Genomic DNA, 14,378 nt, shown 5'->3' with positions numbered 1-14,378 from the left:
CGCATGATTCAGAGGTGTTTTTCAACTCAAATCGGTAGCGATGTTGAAGCCTATGTTGATGATGTAGTCGTCAAGACCAAGCAGAAGGATGACCTGATTCTGGATTTAGAAGAAACTTTTACAAGCATTCGTGCTTTCAAGATGAAACTAAACCTGGAAAAATGCGTCTTCGGAGTGCCGTCAAGGAAGTTGCTTGGATTTATGGTATCTCAGAGAGGCATACAGGCCAACCCGGAGAAAATCAACGCCATCCTCAACATGAAACCGCCAAGCTCCCAGAAAGACGTCCAAAAGCTGACTGGTTGCATGGCGGCGCTCAGCCGGTTCGTCTCGCGACTCGGCGAGCGGGGGATGCCCTTCTTCAAGCTGCTGAAGAAAACTGACAATTTCCAGTGGGGACCCGAAGCACAAAAAGCCTTCGAAGACTTCAAGGAACTCCTCACCACTCCACCAGTTTTGGCCTCACCACATCCACAAGAGCCACTACTGTTATATGTGTCAGTAACCTCCCAGGTTGTGAGTACGGTCCTGGTTGTCGAGCGTGAAGAGGAAGGCCATATTCAAAAAGTCCAACGACCAATCTATTTTGTCAGCGAGGTTTTAGCCGACTCCAAGACAAGGTATCCTCGGGTTCAAAAGTTATTATATGGTGTCTTAATTACCGTCAGGAAATTATCTCACTATTTTCAAAGTCACTCGGTCACGGTGGTCACATCTTTTCCACTCGGGGATATACTTCATAATTGCAAAGCAAACGGACGGATTGCAAAGTGGGCCTTAGAATTGATGTCTTTGGACATATCTTTCAAACCACGAACTTCGATCAAGTCACAAGCTTTGGTTGATTTCCTTGCTGAGTGGACCGAGCGCCAAGAAGGCATGCCAGAGGAAAAGATGGAATATTGGACTATGCATTTTGATGGGTCGAAGAGGCTTACCAGCACTGGAGCTGGGGTCGTCCTGATTTCCCCGACTGGAGAAAGATTGAGCTACGTATTATGGATACATTTTTCTACGTCCCACAACGTGGCGGAATACGAGGCGCTACTCCATGGATTAAGGATTGCAATCTCTTTAGGCATTCGCCGATTAATCGTCCGTGGAGACTCTCAGTTGGTTGTTAATCAAGTCATGAAAGAGTGGTCTTGTCTAGATGATAATATGACTGCTTATCGACAAGAGGTACGCAAGTTGGAAGACAAATTCGATGGACTCGAGCTCACCCATGTCCTCCGACATAATAATGAGGCAGCCGACAGACTAGCCAATTTTGGTTCAAAACGGGAAGCAGCTCCTTCAGATGTATTCGTCGAACATCTTTACGAACCGACCGTGCCCAGAAAAGAGACAACCGAAGCCATGGATACTCAAGGCGTAAGCATGATTGAAGCCGACTGGAGAGAACCTCTCATAGAATTTTTGACCAAACAAGAACTTCCTCAAGACAAAAATGAAGCCGAGCGGATTTCCAGGCGCAGCAGACTTTACATTATTCACGAAGCTAAACTATACAAGAAAAGTTCATCAGGAATACTTCAGCGCTGTGTATCTTTGGAGGAAGGGAGACAATTGTTGAAGGATATACATTCTGGTATTTGTGGTAATCATGCGGCTGCACGGACCATCGTCGGCAAAGCTTATCGACAAGGTTTTTTCTGGCCTACAGCTGTGTCCGATGCGGACAAGATTGTGCGGACATGTGAAGGTTGCCAATTTTTTGTCAGACAAACTCATTTGCCAGCCCAAGAGTTGCAAACCATCCCGTTGTCCTGGCCGTTTGCGGTCTGGGGGCTTGACATGGTCGGCCCATTTAAAAGGGCAGTCGGTGGTTACACACATCTCTTTGTGGCTATCGACAAATTCTCCAAGTGGATTGAGGCTAAACCGGTCATCACGATCACAGCAGATAAAGCTAGAGATTTTTTCATCAACATTGTGCATCGGTTTGGGGTACCTAATCGGATCATCACTGATAATGGCACTCAATTCACCGGCGGAGCATTTAAAGACTTTTGTGAAGACTTCGGCATTAAAATTTGTGATGCCTCCGTGGCACACCCCATGAGTAACGGACAAGTTGAGCGTGCTAACGGCATGATACTGTAAGGGATCAAAGCACGAGTTTTCGACCGACTATGCCCTTATGCTGGCAAGTGGGTAGATCAGCTGTCGTCCGTACTTTGGTCTTTACGCACTACTCCTAGTCGGGCTACCGGCCAGTCGCCGTTCTTTTTGGTTTATGGCGCAGAAGCAATGTTGCCGAGTGAAGTGGAATTTGAATCACTACGATTTCGGAACTTCAACGAGGAGGGCTATAAAGAGGGCCGAGTAGACGACATCAACCGACTAGAAGAAGCCCGAGAAGCAGCTTTAATTCAATCGACTCGATATTTGCAAGGGTTGCGTCGTTATCATAATCGGAATGTTCGATCGCGAGCCTTTCAAATCTTGTCAACGAGTATGACAGTAGCGTGAGCGTTTACGACATTCAGGGCGTTAGCAATGCAATCGACGTGTTGTTCCGTACCCATGGCGCAAAAAAGGAAAAAAAATATTCGACGCTATGTCGTCCATATGCGGAGTCAAACGAAGAACACGGAACTAAAGATAGACACGTGTTCTCTGTCTACATGGAGAGCATGCGACGTAGGGAGATGGGCACACCGCCGTGTTGTGGAGGGCGGATCCTAGCGTGGCGTGGTTTTGCCAGGCGTACACGAGCGATGTAGTGTGAAGCTTGTTACTTACAACGATCTTGGGCATAGTTGGTCTCTTGGGCCTCTTGAATGCGTAGCCCGCATTGTGAACACCCTCACGATACACTTACGTGGAAAGTGAGACCTCCTTGTCAATTTTAAATCTTATTTTAGTTCAATACGTCCATCTAAGATACTCACCATTGGTTTTCGTCTCGTAGATACGACTCCTACTACCAAGGACACCAATATGGCATTCTATGATGTCTGCCCTAGCTATCTAGGGACTTGGGTACCTCACCCCTCTTCTCTCGAAGCGTCGGTTGAATGGAAGACAAACAAACGGTATTGTCGTCTCCTAGACGGATGGAAAGGCCCGTGTGTTCTATATCGAGGTTGAGCGAGTATGATATGTGTTGAGTGGTTGATTATGTAATTGTCCGTTGGCCCACTTCGTTTTATCTCAATTATCAACTCCAAATAGATTACAATCTCAGGAGCCGACAACATAACATTCTCAAAATTTTAATGTTTCTGTTGACAGCTAAATTTAGCACTAGATCAATTTTAGTCTAAATTTAGAAAAAGGATTGTAAACTTTACTGCCAGGCCGGCCTGACCGCTAATCTTTGAGCAATCAGACTGGACAATAATATGTGTTCAGATCAGTGTCCAAACGGTCAGACCTTCAACCCCTAGTCAAAGTCCAATTTAGTGTTTTTTTTTTGTGTGTGTGTTTTAGCTTAGGACCCAGGTTTTTGAGTTATAATCGATCTACAAGCTAAATAGGATCTGGTGAAGGCCTTGTAGATTATAAGACCATCCCTCTTATAAGGTCTCGGTTGGTAGAGCTCCAAACTCTAAACTTCAACTCCAGTAAGAGTTGGCTCCTTTAGGAGCTGAGGTAGGTATAGAAAGTGTTTGACTAGATTACTCAGCTCCATGTTACCATATCCCTCGTCACCATTTTGTCGAACATCTTGTAGGTGTCACCCTGCCGTTGCCGCCGCCGGGCAGCCTGCGAGCCGTCGGCATCGGTCAGCTTGCGAGCCACTGCCGCCGTAGCTCGCGCGCCGCCTCCCATGCTACCGCGCACGCGCCGCCGCCTGTCGACGCCGTCACCCGTGAGCCGCCCGTTGCGGCCGCCGCGCCACCGCCCACGGCTGCCGACACCGCCTGCCGCCGCCGACGTAGATGCCGCTGCCACCACCACAACCGGCCGTCGGAGGAGGATGGGGAAGAAGATGGAGAGGAGAGAGAACGGGAGGACAGAAGTAGGAAGGGGTATTTCAGTGGCATTTTGTATAAATACACTAAAAAATTAAAGGGTAGTGGGTCTTTTGGGGTGGAGTGGAGCTGTGGAGCAGAAAAACCCAGCTCCACCCCCGTAGTACAAATTTGTGGAGCAGCTCTGTAAACTCCGCTAAAAAAGGAAAAAACCGTTTGGCACAATATAAAAGTTGTTTTACAATTTTCTATATAAAAGTTGTTTTACAATATTACATAAATCTAATTTTATGTTTAAACTCATTAAATCACATGTTAAAAGGGTTTCTCGTTTTGCATGCCCATACTTAATATCTCCATCAGATTCAACCACAGGGCCAAGTGGGCACGCCGATTTCAAATATCGATCGATGGTAACAGCTCTGCTAGCATGTTTATCGGACATATCGTTGCACGTGGTATCATATGCTCAAACATAAAACTCCTCGATAAACCGGTGAACCAAAAAAATAATATTTTTAATAAAATTTAACTCAAACTCAAATTTGTTTTTTTGGTTGAGGGAGTTGTTATTCATCAGGTCCGGTTGTTGGGGATTTAATCCCAACGGAAACTACTATCAAGGGAGTAGGCCTCAAGTCATGGCCTTAGGCCACCCAGGCCATGGCCCAAGGCCAGGAAACGAAGCCCATTAGGTCTAGCAAAGTTTCACCATACTAGCTAAATCCATGTGCTTTGCTACATATAAAAGAAAAAAAATATCACAATATTTACTACAATAAATCATATTTACCATGAAATATGTAGCCCACTTTTTCCCTATAGGAAAATGTGGCTATCCATTTAAATCTAGTTGTATGTAATATTAAGAGGTTTAAAGCGTAATATGTAAAAATTACAACGGGGTAGGTGGGGTGACATATTCACTGTCAACACCATTGGATTATTTTTAAAGGAGTATATCTAATGGTGGTCTTGATCTAAAAATGCTATGGGCTTACGTAGGCCTCCAATAAAACCTAGTAGATCCGTGGAGTAATAACGGTAATTTCCAATTAATATCTTGTCGTACAAACAAAATACACTTAGTGGAGTAATAACTGTAATTTCCAATTAAGATCAAATATCACTTTTGCCATATTAGTTGAAACATAGCATTATTTAATATAGTTAGAATATCAACAGTCCTATGAGTCTATGCTTACTACTTTAGACACTGTGAAAGAAATGTGGGGCTATTCAGATTTATGCCATTTTCAACCATACAATTTTTTCTGGTAAAGTTATAAAAAAAGTGTCTACGTGTAGTTTATTGCTGAATTTGGTAAATACATAAGAAATCCTACCAAAATTTTCGTAAATAGGCCCTGCATTGCAGACGCATAATTGATCCTTCAGCACCCCTACAAAAAGATCCTACAGCCTTCCATTACATGATTTACACCATTATCTTCATCTTCTCCAACTGCCATCACAGGAGAATTTAAAAAAAAATTATGTAAGACCATAATATAGAAAGAGCACATCATGTAATGTGGCAATTCGAAATTTTAGCAATTGACAACTGCTTGTGGATAACGCCAAAGAGAGGTAAACTATAACAACTGAAATTAAGCATTATCTAATATAGTTTGCATGGAAGACCATACAAACTACTTGCAGCAATTTTCTGAAGTTTAACCATGGTCAAAACAATCTTTCCGAAATTAAGCAATCATGCTCCTATTCCCCCATGCATTTATATGGTGACATTAGTATACACAAAATGCCATTAACTTCAATCTACAGTACTTTGAGGAACTTATGCAACTAAACAAATAGCCTTTTGCAATGCCACAAACAAAAACTGTTTTTTTTTCTTCTAAAAATAGCATATAAGTTAGTTGTAAATGATCATTCTCCATCATGCATGATTAATATATATTCACAATAACACTTAAGACAAGAAAATAATTTACTGAGAAAATATTATATTCACATCACCAGAATGAATATTTATTATAGGGGAAATTGGTTCTATAACACTGAAAGTTCCCGACATCAGATATATAGCACCGAAAGATTCTAGTTCACTTTAATAGCATCGAAAGTTAACCTCCGTTCTTCACAGTAGCACTCCAGCCAACTTTTTGTTAAGTTTGAATATGTTCACATCACTAGGATGAATATGTTGTCAACTTTCAGTATTCTTAAACATGTTGAACATGACATGAAGTACTGAAGTTAATATTAGGATCTGTTTGCAACAATCTATTTATTGTTGTACATACATAGAAAAAACAGTCAACTGAAAAATGCTTTGCACATTACTACTACATCCTCCAAACAAACTCGTAATGTGTTCAATTAATTATATGCCTGCTACATAAATTCCACTCGAATTAGATTTGCACTGCTTAAAATTTGCAATGGCAGTACCATCTGCGGGCCAATTATACATGAGAAAAACAAAAGCTCTCCACCAAGTAGTTCACTCACACATACTTCTATGGATAAGGATCCGGTGCAGTCATAGTAGTGACTACTTCTATGTGTTTATCTGTACTGCATCAAGCATTGTGATTATTAAAAGCTCATCCCCATATAGATAGCCAAATGGGCCGCCGGCCCAACCCGGCCCAGGCATAATCAGGCATGGCCTGAGATCAGTCGGGCCGGCACAGCAGACACACCGTGCTCCTTTTTTAGAATAAGTCTATTTTAGCTCCCTCAATACCGTGTCTTATATGTCTCGTATCATGAGTTCGTGACATCAGAAATGAAAAAAAAAGAGAAAATCTTAAAAAAAAAGATACGGAAAATTATTACTAGCATTTTTAACGATGAAACCACAACACAGACCGAGAACATACACGGGCACGAGCTCCAGGGCCAGTGATGACCTGCCACGTCAGCACCTACTGACACTGGGCCCGGTAGCCAACCTGACACATTTTTATTGGAGCCCAATTCATTACACAACACACACGTACGCCGCCGCCGCCGCCGCCGCCGCCGGCAGCCATCAGCTACATCTCCGGCTCGCCATCTCTCGCCAGCTCACTCGGTGGCCTCGACGGCAGCCACCTCGGGTGCGGCCGGTGGCGCCGCCTCAGCCTCCTCCGCCACCTCGACGGGCGCCGCAGCAGCTTCTTCGACGGGAGCGGCCGCCGCCTCTGCCTCTGCCTCTGGCTCCGGTTCTTTCGCCTCACCTGCCTCGGCCTCGGCGATCGCCGGCGGCGGCGCCGTCTCCGCCTCCGGCTCGGCCTCCTCGGCGGCTGCAGGCTCTGCCTCTTTGGCCTCTGCCTCGGCCTCAGCCACAGTCTCCGCCGGAGCAGCCACAGCCTGATCATCTGCCGGCTTTGTCTCTTCGACCTGCGCAGCCGCAGCCGCAGCGGCGGCGGCGGTGGCTTCTTCTTCCTCAACGGCGGCGACGACCAGCTCCTGGTCCTGGACAGCCTCCACCACGGCCGGAGCCTCCTCCGCCGCCAGACTAGGCGCGGCGGCGACTGCTTGGACCTGCAGCATTTGAGCAGGTATAAGCCAGCTATAAACACATTTCGAGAAGATAAAAGAGAAGATAGAAGATCAGTGGACTATAGTGGACTATAGATTTGTAGCCAGCTGTAGCACAAACTTCAAAATACATGTGTGTTGTGATATGTATGGCCAAATATGAATTGTGTAGTAGTATATGTTTATAGGTAACTATTACTCCCTCCATCCTATACTGTTACAACCTAGGATGGGTCTCAGGACTATGAATCTGGACATGTCTCGTAGTCGTAGGATGGCATGTCCAGATTCGTAGTCTTAGGATGGGTCTCATCCAATCTTAGGTTGCAACATTATGGGACGGATGGAGTACATAAATTGGTTACTAAATTGACTCAAATGATTTGGAGCCGGTAGTTGGTTTTACTATTAAACTTGCTCTTAAGCAAAGCAACCATGCATGCATTCATCTCATCATCAGCACAACAAAATCACGAGATCGATTTCGATCGAATCGAAATTCAAACCTCGTCTTGTCACAGGATGAATGAATATGAATGAATGATCAGTAGCTAGCTACTTGCCTCGACGGTGGCCATTGGTGATGAACTGATGATGATGACAAGCGATGCGAGCAGTGGAAGCTAGTGCTCACTGCGTCACTGTGACTGATCGATGAGATCTCGTGTGTGTGTGTGTGTGAAGCGATGTGTTGAGGTGGAGGGGCTATTTATAGAGGGGTTTCGAGGCCAAAATGGTCCCAACTAATTCAATTATTTTCGAGATGAACTACTGCGATTAATTAAAAGCAATTAATCCAGCTTTAATTTGTGGCCCTGCGTGACCGGATCAAAAATACTGCTCCCATTCACTAATCAAAAACTGATCGGCCTTTTTGCTAGCTAGGCCTGTTTGACACCGCTCAGGCCAACTTAAGCTTCATTTCTTCTGAAGCTAAAGTACAATCAAAACGTTTCAGCTCCACATAAAAAAACGGAATAAGCTGGCATGCTCTTATAAAATGATCTAGAGAAGTAAAGCTCTATATCTAACTTTTAAAGTTAAATTTATGAGTTAGAGCATAATTAAACGAGTCTCTAATCTGTGCTGGGAATCTTGGAGAACAAAGCTGTACATACACTCCTACAAGCTCACATTGATTACATGATGCACTACTATTTTACATTGGATCCAAAAATTGATTAGTCTTGTTTATTTTTTTCCTATGGAAATTGATTTATTTGCACAGTTAAAGAACAAAGAGGCATAAATGGGGTGAAGAAAAAGCCAAGATCAAGCTGGACATGGCCATGAGGGGAAGCAGAGCTTTTGAGTTGTAAGGATTGGGTCATCGTGCTCATGACAGTGCAATGCATGCAGCCACGCACCGCCCTGACCTGACCACTTGTTTGTTCCTGCATCTGCATGCACGTTCTATAGTGCCAGCCCTTGTATCCTAGCCTCTTAATTTGCCAGCTACACTTTGGTTTTCGATTTCTCCAGCACTACACAAAAAAAGTAACCGTCTATATCCTGACATACATGGTACATTATTTATGAAATTTAGGGTATCTCTGGGATTTCAAACGTCTGAAAATTTGGAAGTTTTCAATCATCTAAAGCTGTATTACCTCCGTCCTAAAATAATTATAATTCTATGTTGTTTAGCATATATTTCTAATGTATGCAAGGTGTAATTTTATTTCTTTCTAACTGTAGTTTTGTTATTACATATGACTTTACTTTGTTGTTATCAGTTTGAATAATTTTTTCATGTAACTTTGTAAATTTACTTCATATGTGTGTGTGTTGAAGTATATCCAACATCTACCAATTGATCTTTAATTATGGCATTACTCAAATCATTTTCTTTTGTGCGCACGATCGAGAGATCAGGGAGATCGATCTTCATCACTCGATCGACACTAGCGTGAAGACATTGCAACTTGAGCCGATCGAAGAATGTGCGCTCGAATTCAGATCTGTGATTTGAATTGAAACGGGTGCAAACGCCTAGAGCTACGCATCAGCCGTAGCTAGTTTATTCGAGCTTGTGATGTGTTTGGAAATTAGCTCATCTTTTTCATCCCCAAAATGATGAGGTAAGTGTGTGTGCTAATCTACTGAGCTTATTATTCCCTAGCTAGCTTTTGGATGCATGTGCCCCAGCTTCTTCTTCTTAATTATCTAGTGTCATATTACTGATTTACAGCAATATAATGGTTGGGATTTGAGTTAGAAACAAAGAAATAATCCATGGACAGATTTTGTTAAGTGGATTATACTGATGATCGAGAAGTTGACATCAGAGGCCAAGAATTGTTCCAGGATGCAATAATGATATGTAAAGTAGCTTAGGATAGGAGTGTTATACGTTGCAGCTAGCAACATATAACTACTCCGTTATACGGCTGAAGTATTGGTTGACTGTAAATTAAAATGTTGGATATAAGAGAAAAAACTCTGATATTAAAATTTATTAATTAAGAGAAGGTTGAGGCTTGAACTCGAGTCGGCTAGCCCACAATTTATATTACGGTGCTAGCTAGCCGGAAGACCAGGGCCTTTCTCGCGACTAGCTTAACTAGATGGGATTATTGGCCATTTGGACTGTATCAATCACACTAATTATATATTCTTGTGATTTATTCAATATTGATCGATTGATGAGTTGTTTTTCATGTCATTGGATGGAAGTTCATTAATTTGGGATGATTAGCCCTAATTTGCCATGAAAATATGAAATACTACAGGTAGAGCGTTTTACAGCGAGGGTTGGGGGGTGAAGTGGTCGCATGTGTCATGTGGGAGGCTCCGTTGGCAACAATAATAATTACGGCATATGGAGCTGAGATCTTCTTCATTCCTCTGCTTTGAATATACTACTACGGCACTGAAACTTTCTTGCACCTTTTCCCAAAAGCAGCTGCATGGATGGATGGATCCGGGTGCCTTTGTAAAAGATGGGGAAATTTTATCATACAACATTGACACATTGTATGAATGATATTGATCGCCGCCAGTTCATCAGATTGATCGAACCATGCTGGAGGAGCTTTTCATAACTACACCCTTTTTTTTTTTCTAAGTCTTCGGTTTTCCCATACGGTCTAAATGTTAAGATTTTAAGAATTTGTAATTGTAGAATTTAGAAAATAAATAAGAAGCTAAAAACTAGAAAAAAAATTGTAGGTTTTTTATATTTTTACGAGCTGATTTCTCATTAGTTTCTTTTCGGAATTTCAAGCTCTTCAAACAAAACCATGGTAGAAAAGAGCTGAATTGTTTTAAGCGAAATTCTGACGATGCATTTTGGTTTGATTTTCATTCATTATAACTACAAATGCAGTTTGGAATCGAATTTTAATTTTTGGTTGGAGAAGAAAGTCAGGAGAATTATAGAGCTATAGTATCTATCTACATCATCGATCTTGAAGATGAACGTGGTTGGACAACTTTTTGTAATGAATTTGTAAGCTCTAAAAGCATAGACTAGTACGTATGAGGAGAGGCCAAAGGACGATAGCGAAATAGAGAAAATGAGAAAAAAGCGTTGTTTGGGAGAGTCCAAATTAAACCAAACGTCCAACGTGCAGAGTAGGATAGGTTGACAGAATTGGTACAGATTCGCTGGTGATGGATATGGCCGGTGATCAGCGTTGGCCCCACGGCCACGTACACGCCTACTGCCTCGCTTGATCTACCGTGGCAAGTACTCTGTTGTATTAATTGTTCTGTGGGCAATCGTGTTGTTGGAGCTGAAAACATTCATGTTGTAGTTTGAGTTAGAATGCTGGTGATTTTAGTTTAAATTGGGTTAACGTTTATTTAAAAGTTGCCTTGTCTATCATTTTCAAAAAAGAAACAGGAAATAGAAAACAAAATAAACCAATCCTCAAGGGCTTAAATTTATTATACAAGTAGCAATGGATGAGGTTCAGGGCCGGCCCTGAGGCAATGCGGACGATGCGCACTGGGCTTTCAAAAATTAGAGACGTCCAAAATATGTATATTACGATATCAGGTCTGATAGACTTAGAGGAAAGACAAGACTAATCGGTGATCGAACATATCGTGACTGCTTGATTGTACTTTAAACTTTTTAAACTTATTAGTGTGAAATTCGTTAATGACAAATTAGATTTTAAATATTATCTTGTATTTTTATGGTGAATGGGGGCCTTTTTTTTTCGCACCGGGCCACAAAAGTCAGGGCCAGCCTTGATGAGGTTGGCTATGATGTTTCAGCCTACCAGTTATGCGATCAACCAATTGTAGCAGCTACATGTTTAATGCGTCAGCTATATTTGCCTAGCGATAACTAGTTCATCCATGCATGAATATCTCTATTATTTTAAAAGTATTGTCATTCTCCCTCCATCCCCTCCCCCACCATGCGCAGCGAGCTTGCACGCGTGAAGTAACATATGTACGTAACCACCGGATCCACTGTTTTATTTTACAATCACACTTACAGTCTATTTTTATTTATGGTTCTATCCTATTATAACGTAAGAGCATGTAGTGTTTAAGAAAGGGTGAAGCTATTTTTTCTAACTCCACAACTCCAGCTTCATATCAGATTGGAAGCCTTCGGCCTTAGCTAGATATTATGCTACAAATAATTGAATTTTTCATCTTCAAAACAGCACAAAACAAGCATTTTTTAAAATCATTTTGCAGCATCGTTTTATTTTGGTAGGGCAACACATGTGGCCATGGAATGGCAGGCCACAGAGATCAAAGGAGGCAGATTATTGGAGCCAAACGGCAACCCAACTCTGACGTGGCAACAGAGCTAGGGCGGTGGAAGGGCCCCACATGCGTCCTCACAATGAACAGTACTTTGCACGGAGTACTATGGTGCCAACATGGCATGTCGCAGTAGGCGTGTATCCAGCTCATTTTGTATGCTAGATAAACCATAAACCACTTTAGTATCGATAGTCAAGTCACGTTCCTAACATGAAAATCTACTTTCGAATGTTTTATCTGTCAAGCTAGCTTGAGTTGTATTCTATCCGTCCCATAATATAAAAAATTTTCGTCCTATAATATAAAAAATTTTCGTCCTATAATATAAAAAATTTTGAGTTTTTGTTTGTACTGTTTAACCACTCGTCTTATTTAAAAAATCTGTGCAAATATAAAAAAATAAAAAGTTGTGCTTAAAGTACTTGGGATAATAAAGTAAATCAAAAAAATCTAAAATTTTTTAAATAAAACGAGTGGTCAAACAATACAAGTAAAAACTCAAAATCCCTTATATTATGGGACGGAGGGAGTAAGTTGTAACATAATCCAACTGGCCGTTCGTTTGAGCGTAAAGGTTTTGATTTTTTGCTAGTAATACGAGATGAATCATTAACTCATAACTAATTAACAATTAATTATTAAATATTTTGAAAAGTGATTTAATTTAAATAAAATCACTTTGAAAAACTTCTATATGGAAAGATTTTGAAGTAGCTTGGCGTGAACTAAACTTCATAATATATAATTTGCATGTTATTAAACTCTATAAATTTCTATAAATGATATCAAAGATAGAAATATTTAACTTAAAAGGAAACTGGAGTAACAAATAACTTAAAACAAGAGAGTATGATAGTATTTTTAAGACAAATCTCCCCCGTGTCATTTCTTTCTTTTTAAGCCTAGCTAGCATTTGATAGAATATCGACGAATAAAGCTTCAAAAGTTTGAATCAAATATTTCTCAATAGAGGTGTGTAATTATTCCAGGCTTCGGGACAGTCTGGACGAGATTTCAATTTCCTACCGGATAAGTCTATTTTACCTCCCTCTATCTTGATCTGATTGAATCGCATCCCTCGAAAACAAATTGTATAACACATATCCCATCTTTAAAAACCAGTGCAAATAGACTCCTTCGACGATTTGGAAAGCAGTTTCTCCTGACGTGGTAGGTTACCCATGGTTGACTCGCTGAATCAGCAAGTGGGTCCCACATGTCAGTGACTTCCACCTTATCCCATCTTCTTCCTCACCTCTCCCTCTCTCTCTCTCTTTCCTTTCTTACTCCTCTCCCACCTTTCATTAGTAACAAAGGCTGGGCGGCAACGACGGTACCAATCTTTGTAGCTCGTAGGGGAGTAGCTTGCCAGTCGGCTGCGCGCGGAAGGAGGAGCTCATCGACCAAGTACACAAGTGGGGAGGACCTGGCCTGTCGGGCACGCACAGGGGAGGTTTCACTAGCCGCAACTTGCGCAGGGAGGAGCTTGTTGGCCGGTCACGCTAGGAGGGAGGACTTGCTGGCTGGCAGCATGTGAGGGGAGGAGACGTCGGCCGGCCGTGCGCAGATGGGGGGAAGCTCGTTGTGTCCTCCACCACCTTAACGGGGGCGGTCAAAGAACCAATCCACGGCACCACCACTATGTCCGCTAACTCCCTTCAGTGTCGAGGCCTCGTTGCCACCGAGCGTCGCCTCCTCGTGCGAGTCAACTCGCCAAGACGACCATCGTCGCTTCTGCATGAGTAAACTCAGCCAGTGTGTGATGGTTGTGGATGTGTTTGGCGGCGGCTTCCTCTCTCTCCCTCAAAGGCCTCTCAACGACGACGATATTTACCAATTGGGGCACCTCTGGGTATGGCGGTTTCTGGGGCACGGACCTAGGACCGACGATTCGGGTGCAGGAAGGCGCTCCTGGGGACACAAGCGGCACCCAAGCGGTGGAGATCGAGCACAAGTTGCAACGACAACCTCCACGGCAGGAAGGTGCCGTGGCCTTGGGCGTCACGGCAGCAGTCCTGGTTAAGCACGTCGGAAAGAGTGGTGGTGGTCAGGGACGCCGAGGGTGCCATGTAGGCAAGAGGAGAAGGGGAACGATGCGCGCACAGTGTAGTAGCATGGGGTGGGGGTAGACATCACATGGGCGGAGATGAAACCGATAGGGCCCACCACATATGTTTATCCATATCTCACTGACATGTGAGCCCCACCTGCAAAAACTACTTCCAA

At 42.7% G+C, this 14,378-nt stretch overlaps 1 protein-coding gene across 1 annotated transcript; it reads right to left on the bottom strand.

Annotated features, from left to right (window-relative positions):
- Window positions 1–6,715: 6,715 nt before the first annotated feature.
- On the bottom strand, window positions 6,716–8,102 carry LOC127783236 (uncharacterized). The gene is made up of 2 exons (XM_052310472.1): window positions 7,982–8,102; window positions 6,716–7,421 (listed from the first exon to the last, which is right to left on the bottom strand). Exons 1-2 carry the CDS (start codon window positions 7,994–7,996, stop codon window positions 6,963–6,965), a joined length of 474 nt encoding a protein of 157 aa, XP_052166432.1. The 5' UTR covers window positions 7,997–8,102; the 3' UTR covers window positions 6,716–6,962.
- Window positions 8,103–14,378: the final 6,276 nt, after the last annotated feature.

The sequence above is a fragment of the Oryza glaberrima genome, chromosome 8, assembly GCF_000147395.1.
Source record: "Oryza glaberrima chromosome 8, OglaRS2, whole genome shotgun sequence".
Lineage (NCBI taxonomy): Eukaryota > Viridiplantae > Streptophyta > Magnoliopsida > Poales > Poaceae > Oryza > Oryza glaberrima.
The sequence above is the reverse complement of the archived record's forward strand: the minus strand, read 5'-3'. Positions and strand labels throughout refer to the sequence as shown.